Source organism: Thermoascus crustaceus, assembly GCF_041956765.1.
Source record: "Thermoascus crustaceus strain CBS 181.67 unplaced genomic scaffold VTN00scaffold_6, whole genome shotgun sequence".
Classification (NCBI taxonomy): domain Eukaryota; kingdom Fungi; phylum Ascomycota; class Eurotiomycetes; order Eurotiales; family Thermoascaceae; genus Thermoascus; species Thermoascus crustaceus.
In genome coordinates, this window is record NW_027192532.1 from 1,479,049 (window position 1) to 1,486,652 (window position 7,604).

At 57.9% G+C, this 7,604-nt stretch overlaps 4 protein-coding genes across 4 annotated transcripts; 3 read left to right on the plus strand and 1 right to left on the minus strand.

Annotated features, from left to right (window-relative positions):
* Positions 1-105: 105 nt before the first annotated feature.
* Positions 106-458, minus strand: VTN00DRAFT_8836 (uncharacterized protein; the record flags this gene model as incomplete). Its single annotated transcript, XM_069435729.1, has 2 exons — positions 106-215; positions 326-458. The coding sequence occupies 2 exons, from the start codon at positions 456-458 to the stop codon at positions 106-108; spliced, it is 243 nt and encodes an 80-aa protein (XP_069285646.1).
* A 59-nt stretch (positions 459-517) lies between these two features.
* VTN00DRAFT_8837 (uncharacterized protein) lies at positions 518-3,130 on the plus strand (the record flags this gene model as incomplete). Its single annotated transcript, XM_069435730.1, has 5 exons — positions 518-705; positions 778-877; positions 934-2,273; positions 2,331-2,893; positions 2,946-3,130. The coding sequence occupies 5 exons, from the start codon at positions 518-520 to the stop codon at positions 3,128-3,130; spliced, it is 2,376 nt and encodes a 791-aa protein (XP_069285647.1).
* Positions 3,131-3,975: 845 nt separating this feature from the next.
* On the plus strand, positions 3,976-5,322 carry VTN00DRAFT_8838 (uncharacterized protein; the record flags this gene model as incomplete). Its single annotated transcript, XM_069435731.1, has 2 exons — positions 3,976-4,209; positions 4,345-5,322. The coding sequence occupies 2 exons, from the start codon at positions 3,976-3,978 to the stop codon at positions 5,320-5,322; spliced, it is 1,212 nt and encodes a 403-aa protein (XP_069285648.1).
* Positions 5,323-6,174: 852 nt separating this feature from the next.
* On the plus strand, positions 6,175-7,564 carry VTN00DRAFT_8839 (uncharacterized protein; the record flags this gene model as incomplete). The annotated part of the gene is made up of 2 exons (XM_069435732.1): positions 6,175-6,994; positions 7,071-7,564. The coding sequence occupies 2 exons, from the start codon at positions 6,175-6,177 to the stop codon at positions 7,562-7,564; spliced, it is 1,314 nt and encodes a 437-aa protein (XP_069285649.1).
* Between the last annotated feature and the right edge of the window lie 40 nt (positions 7,565-7,604).

Consider the following 7,604-nt stretch of genomic DNA (forward strand, 5'->3'; position numbering starts at 1 on the left):
CATACAATGTCCGAGATAGCAGCAGGATTCTCGGACCCGATCATGACTCTTATCAACTCTTGCCTTGAACGGGAGGGGCCACGAGGAGGATGGTGAGCCATATCACTAGCCAGAACCGAGCACATGGAGCCACCGTTGATGGGACCGCCCAGCCGAGGGACGGCCACTCTTGGGAAGACGATCTGTGGGGAGATGCGTGGCCCGGCATTTAGGAACTAGGCCGAGAGTCAGAGAGCGCAGAACAACGAAGGTTTCCATCTGGCGAATCGTGTTGGGACGACAAGGCTCAACAACGTGCGGGTGGAGGGGTGGAGCGGAGACGAACGGTAGAAAATTTGCGCTTCCTCGGTCTGGAAGCGATTATCGGAGACGAGCTGCCCAGGATCCATAATCCATTGTTCGCGCTGACGGCCCCGCGGATGGCATCCTTTGACTCGCTTTGTATACCCCGAATGCATTTAAGAGTATCCCGCTGCTCGTGGTGGAAGAGAGGCGGAGGTTGAAGCAGCAGCATAGCATGGCTCCCGTCGGCGCGGTGCTCTGGCGCAAGCTGTGCGCCCACCAGGTCTACGGCGCCAACACCAGCGTCGGCAAGACCATCGTCTCGACCGTTCTCTGCAACGCCGTCCAGAGTCTGAACAAGAGCCGCCCGGTGGGCTTTCTCAAGCCCGTATCCACAGGCCCGTTGGACGAGGCGGATGATAAGTGCGTGCTGCCCGTTGTGTGTCTTCTTTTAAGCTTGTTCGTTAGTTTCTGACTTAATTTGGGGGCCGACAGGCATATCGAACGCTTCGTACCGGGCATCGTGACTAGCTGTCCGTATCGCTTCGACGAACCCGTCAGCCCACATATAGCCGCCCGGCAGAAAACTAACACTGTAAGTGTATATCTCCACAGGCTGCACATCCGTTTGCTAAATCCACGGCCATACAGATCGCACGCGATGACGAGATTCTGGGCACCGTGCGAGAGACGCTGTCCGCCTGGGCAGACGACGGGATGCGCTTCGCGCTCGTCGAAACTGCCGGCGGCGTCCATTCCCCAGGACCAAACGGAAACTCGCAGGCGGATCTGTATAGGCCTCTGCGGTTGCCCGTGGTCCTCGTTGGGGACTCCCGTCTGGGAGGAATCTCGTCTTCCATCTCCGCATTCGAGTCGCTCTTGATGCGAGGTTATGACGTACATTCTGTCCTGCTGTTCAAGGACGACTACTACAAGAATCACGAGTATCTGCGTACTTACTTCCAGAAGAGAGGCATCCCGCTGCTCCCACTCCCGCAACCTCCCGAGAGGCCATCCCAAGGTGCGGATGCTCTTGCGAAGGACGAGGAGAACATGTTAAAGTACTACCAAGATATCGCCAAGGATCCGGAAATCGAAGCACTGTTGGATGGTATGTCCGCCAAAAATACTGAGAGGATCCAGCGCCTGGAATCCATGGCCGGTCGTGCACATGACATGATCTGGTATCCGTTTACCCAGCATCACGGCATGACCAGCAAGGACATCACAGTGATCGACTCAGCCCACGACGACCACTTTCAAACCTTCAAGCCAGACCACGGCCAAGAGGACAAGAAGGGCTCCCCCTTGCTCCAACCGACGTTCGACGGTTCCGCCTCGTGGTGGACGCAGGGACTGGGCCACGGCAACCCCGATCTCTCCCTCACAGCAGCATACGCAGCCGGGCGCTACGGACATGTCATGTTCGCGGGTGCTGTCCATGAACCTGCGCTGTCGCTGGCGGAGCTCCTGCTCAAGAGTACTGGGAACCCCAGGCAGCGGAGGGTATTCTACTCCGATAATGGCAGCACCGGAATGGAGGTCGCCATCAAAATGGGGCTGAGGGCGGCATGCGACCGGTACGGATGGGACGCCAGCAAAGAGCAGATCAACATCCTTGGTCTGAAAGGAAGCTACCACGGTGACACGATTGGCGTGATGGACTGCTCGGAGCCGTCTACCTACAACAAGAAGGTGGAATGGTATCGCGGCCGCGGGCACTGGTTCGACTTCCCTCAGGTCAAGATGTCCCAGGGCGTATGGCGCGTTGAGATCCCGCCAAGTCTGAAGGAGTCACTGGGATCGGATCTGGAATTCCCGTCCTTGAACTCCATTTTCGATTTGGAAAGCAGAAAGGAGTCCGAAGCCAGCAAACGCTACCAAGCATACATCAAGAGCACGCTGGAAGACCTCATCCAGCGGCAGGGCAGGAAGTTCGGTGCCGTTATCATGGAGCCAGTGATCCTGGGCGCCGGTGGAATGCTCTTCGCGTGAGTAGTCCCCACCTACGGTTCTATATAGATTCTTCTCACTGACACGACACACAGCGACCCGTTATTCCAGTTCTCCCTTGCGCAGGTGGTGCGTGAGAATCCCGGTCTCTTTGGCCAGGCTTCCACATCCCCAGCCCCCGAGTCCTGGTCCGGGCTGCCGATCATCTTCGACGAGGTCTTCACGGGTCTGTACCGGCTTGGTCGACGCACATCGGCTTCTTTCCTCGGGATCCATCCCGACATATCTGTGTACGCCAAGCTCCTGACCGGCGGCCTCGTGCCCCTCTGCACGACGCTTGCCAGCGAGGAGATCTTCCAGGCCTTCTCGAGCCCGGAGAAGAGCGACGCGCTGCTCCACGGCCACAGCTACACGGCCCACGCCGTGGGATGCGAGGTCGCGAAGGCGTCGCTGAACACGATGATGGAGATGGAGCAGAGCGGGTCGTGGAACGAGTATCGAGCCAAGTGGTCGTTCCAATCATCAGAAAAGCAGCCTGAAGTGTGGAGCAGCTGGTCGCACGACCTGGTGCGCGACCTGTCCCACGCGGAGTCGGTGGAGGGCCTGTTTGCCCTGGGCTCCGTACTCAGCATCACGCTGCGCGACCAGCATGGAGGCGGTAAGGTCTTGAGCACATACATCACATCGAGCACAAGCTGACTGAGATGCAGGCTACACGTCGACGGCGGCCAAGGGGCTGCAGCAGCAGCTGGCGGAGACGGGGCGGGGGTTCAACGTGCACTCGCGGGTGCTGGGGAACGTGCTGTACCTGATGGCCAGCGTGACGTCGAAGCCGGGGACGCTGGGGGAGCTGGAGGGCTTGCTCCGGTCGGCTCTGCTTGGGTCTCGCACATAGATGTGTTGTTTCTTGACTCTACCCTATCTTTTTGATGACATAGATACGCTATGGATGGATGTAACTCTACAACGGCTAATGATGTATTTCGGTAGTGAATGTGAATGTGAATGTTTTAGGTATACAGAAAGAGCATGCATTGATGTGATAAGGGAGTCCACCTCGGCAGGTCCTGCCCATTTAGGACTGTTCTCAAGTCCGGATCTGCATGCAGGTGATGACTGTCCGACCTGTGTGGGTAACTGTCATCGGAGAAATGCACCAGAAAAAGATCTCTCTCTTGCCATGATTGATAATTGATCAGTTCTACTGCATGTCGATGAGATGACCGACAGGGTCCGGGCGGACCGGGCACGCTACCGAGGACCGAGACGTGGCTGCATCCGCACCGTCCCACCAGGCGGACCGAGGAAGACGTGTTATGTTCCTGGCGGGGGCATGCCCGAGTGCCAGACGCGGCCGTTGACTCACAGGGACTCTGCACTGAGGATGCCGGATCTCCGGTCTTTGCTTTTGTCTCTTTCGCTTCACCGAGCAGCCGTGTGTATGATCGCCATCCAAGATCTCTTTCCACCTATCTCCGCACGTGGTCCGGACGCGGCTTTGCTTTCTCCCCAACGTCATTGGCCCACGATGGCCTGTATCGGGCACGCTCGTTGGTCCGGGCGGTTGGGGTCAACAAAACGGGCGTCGCGGTGAGGGGTTGGTTTGTGTGCCCCGCAGCGGACAGCAAACAAGAAAAGAACAAGATGATCCGCCGGCGGTGAGCAGGGCGGGATAAGTCAGAGTCTCTGTTTAGTCGAGTCCACCTCTGTCTACACCTCCAGACTCTCTCATCCATCACCATGGCCCTCGCCCTCCCCCGCTCCCTGTCGAGGGGGGCCTTCGTCCTGCGACGCTCCTACGGCACCGTCCAGGCCTCTGTTCCTCCTGCCGCCGGTGTTGCTCAGTCTCCCCTCTCGAGGCTCCCCAGCGCCCTGCAGGATGCCACCGCCGCGACCGCCCCGCGGACCGACTGGACCCGCGAGGAGATCCAGCAGATCTACGAGAGCCCGCTGAGCCAGTTGACCTATGCTTCGGTACGATGGTTGCTTGCATTTTTTATATTATCTGCGTCGTGATGTGATGGGTGGATTGTGCGGGGAAGGATGTTGGAGGAGACGCTTGCTGTTGATATCGATGGATGTATATCAGAAACTAATCCAGACACACAGGCTACCGTCCACCGCCGCTTCCATGACCCCGCCGCCATCCAGATGTGCACGCTGATGAACATCAAGACCGGTGGCTGCTCCGAGGACTGCTCCTACTGCGCCCAATCCTCCCGCTACGACACCGGCCTCAAGGCCACCCGGATGAGCCCCGTCGAGGACGTGCTGGAGAAGGCCCGGATGGCCAAGAAGAACGGCAGCACCCGCTTCTGCATGGGTGCCGCCTGGCGTGACATGCGCGGACGCAAGACGTCCCTCAAGAACGTCAAGGAGATGGTTTCGGGCATCCGCGCCATGGGCATGGAGGTCTGCGTGACGCTGGGCATGATCGACGAGAACCAGGCCCGCGAGCTCAAGGAGGCGGGGCTGACCGCGTACAACCACAACCTCGACACCTCGCGCGAGTTCTACCCGTCCATCATCACCACCCGCTCGTACGACGAGCGTCTCAAGACCCTCTCGCACGTCCGCGACGCGGGCATCAACGTCTGCTCCGGCGGTATCCTGGGACTGGGCGAGGCCGACTCGGACCGCGTGGGACTCATCCACACCGTCGCGACCCTGCCGTCGCACCCGGAATCCTTCCCCGTCAACGCCCTCGTCCCCATCCCCGGTACGCCCCTGGGTAACCGCAAGATGGTCCCCTTCGACAAGATCCTGCGCACCATCGCCACCGCTCGTATCGTCCTGCCGGCCACCATCGTCCGTCTGGCGGCCGGCCGCATCTCCCTGTCCGAGGAGCAGCAGGTGGCCTGCTTCCAGGCGGGCGCCAACGCCGTCTTCACCGGTGAGAAGATGCTCACGACCGACTGCAACGGCTGGGACGAGGACCGGCAGATGTTCGAGAAGTGGGGCTTCTACCCCATGCGCAGCTTTGAGAGGGAGGGAACCGAGACCACCCAGCAACCTGAGCAGAAGCCCCAGGTTGAGGCGGTGGCCGGTGAAGAGGGGCCCGCTGCGCAGGCTGCGGCGAGTGCCTAAACATGTTACTTGAACATACTTGACATAGCTTTTTTCCTTTATGTCATAGACGGGTTATGGCTATACACGATGCAATTGAGCAATGTCCTTTCTCTATACATTATTGTAGGGTACATACATATACGATCGCATACTGTTTTATAGAAATGAAGTATAGATGAAGCAAGCGAATGGGTCAAATTTCTCATATCCAATCAGAACTGACCAATCGAGTCTGATAATACGATAAGGTGATAAGTTCTAGTTATCTATCTATCTTATCTATGTCGTCACTCTTATTTACCATCATTGTAAAGAGACAGTGCTTTGCAAATACTCAAATGAATTATATCATGAATTCGTTACAGCTGATATACCTACCGAGCAAATAAATAGGATTCGACCCCTCATGATGAGCTGGACTCTTCCTGCAGATTTATGCATGCTTTTGGTGGCATGAGGTACAACAGAAGAGGTTCAAAGAGAAAGGAGATTCTGGAGAGTTCTTCGACTGGAGTTGGGAGGGGAGAGGAGTTGGAAATCTGGATGACAGAAGTCAACGTCGTCCCGGCATCTTACTCCACCAACCTAGCCAGTGGAATTGTACCTGGCTTAACCGTTAGGTACCAGGGAGGGCGCAGTTACACTAAACTTGAAAGGGTCGCTCCGAGTCAGCGTCCCATCTAAACTGATCTTCACATGACACATGAGGCTCGACTCTACTCTTGCCAGGCCAGACATTGAACCGCTGCTCAATAATTGCAGCATCACCAGCTGGTCTGTCGCAGCGTTCACGTGGAATGACGACTTCAGCGAACTTGCGAGGTCTTCACAGATACAGTTAAAACGGTAGCTACCAGGTCCTTCCTGACCATGGACACCGACATCCTCATCGTCGGAGCCGGCATCTTCGGCGTCAGCACCGCATACCACCTCGCCCAACGCCACCACCATCACGACGACCCATCATCCATCGGGATAACCATCCTCGACCGGGGCCCCGCGCCCTCCCCCCTCGCCGCATCGACAGACATCAACAAGATCGTGCGCGCGGACTACTCCAAGCCGCTGTACATGGACCTCGCCTACGAAGCGATGGACGCGTGGGCGAACCTGCCCTTTTTCAAAGACGCCGACGTCTATCATCGGACGGGATGGGTCATGATGGACGAGAAAGGGAGCGATCTGGCGGAGAGGATCAGGAGGAATTTTCGAGATAGTGCCCGTGAGGACGTCACGTTCGATCTGACGGAGGAGGAAGTGCGGGGGAGCTGGGGCGGGGTGCTCGGCCAGATGGATTGTAACGGGTGGGGATCGTACTATGCAAATCCGTCGGCGGGGTGGGTGGATGCCGCGAGCGCGGTGGAGATTATGGTCAACGAGGCGATCAAGTTGGGTGTTAGGTACGAGGTCGGGGAGGCGAGTCGTATCGTTCTGGGGAAGGAGGGCGTTGGTGTAGAGGGGGTCGAGACGGGGGATGGAAAGGTCTACAGGGCCAAGAAGGTGCTGTTGGCTACGGGGGCGTGGACCAGCAGGTTGATGTCGAGCCTTGAAGACGAGCTGGACATGCCCGATGAGGAGAGGATCGAGACGCAGATCACAGCTGCTGGTGTCTGCGTTGCGCATTTTCAGCTCTCGCCGGAGGAGGCAGAGGTGTATGGGCGGTTGCCGGTGCTGGTATGCGGTGCAAAAGGTCTGTCCTGATATGCAACATCCCTTGTCCTCAGACCACCTCGATGAACTGCAGATACTCAACCGCGAGAGCGCAGGCGAAATACTCCCCCCAACAAGGACCGGAATCTTCAAATTCACCAACGCCACCTCATTCACAAACACCATCACCACAGAGACAGGCCACCAGATCTCCGCCCCGCCAGACCGCGATCAATCCATCATCCCGCAGAAGCTGCGAGACGAATCCCTCCAGCTGATCCGGAAACGTATCCCTCAGGTCCTCGACGGCGGAAAAAGACCGGTCGACCACTTCCGACTCTGCTGGGACTCGATCTCGCGGGACCAGAACCAGCTCATCACGCGGCACCCGGACGCACGGCTGGCGAACCTCTTCCTGGCCGCGGGCGGCTCGTTCCACAGCTGGAAGTTCCTGCCCACGATCGGGAAGTATGTCGCCAACGTGCTGGAGGGGGTGAGCAATGGGGCCGAGAAAGATCAGGCGTGGAGGTGGAAGCCTGTGCAGCCGTCGGCCGAGCGCGGGGTGCATGAGAAGGTGATTCCCAAGAGGGATTTGAATGAGTTGGAATGATGGTCGCGAGCGTTAGTTTAAGTAGTCAAGGACGTAGCGG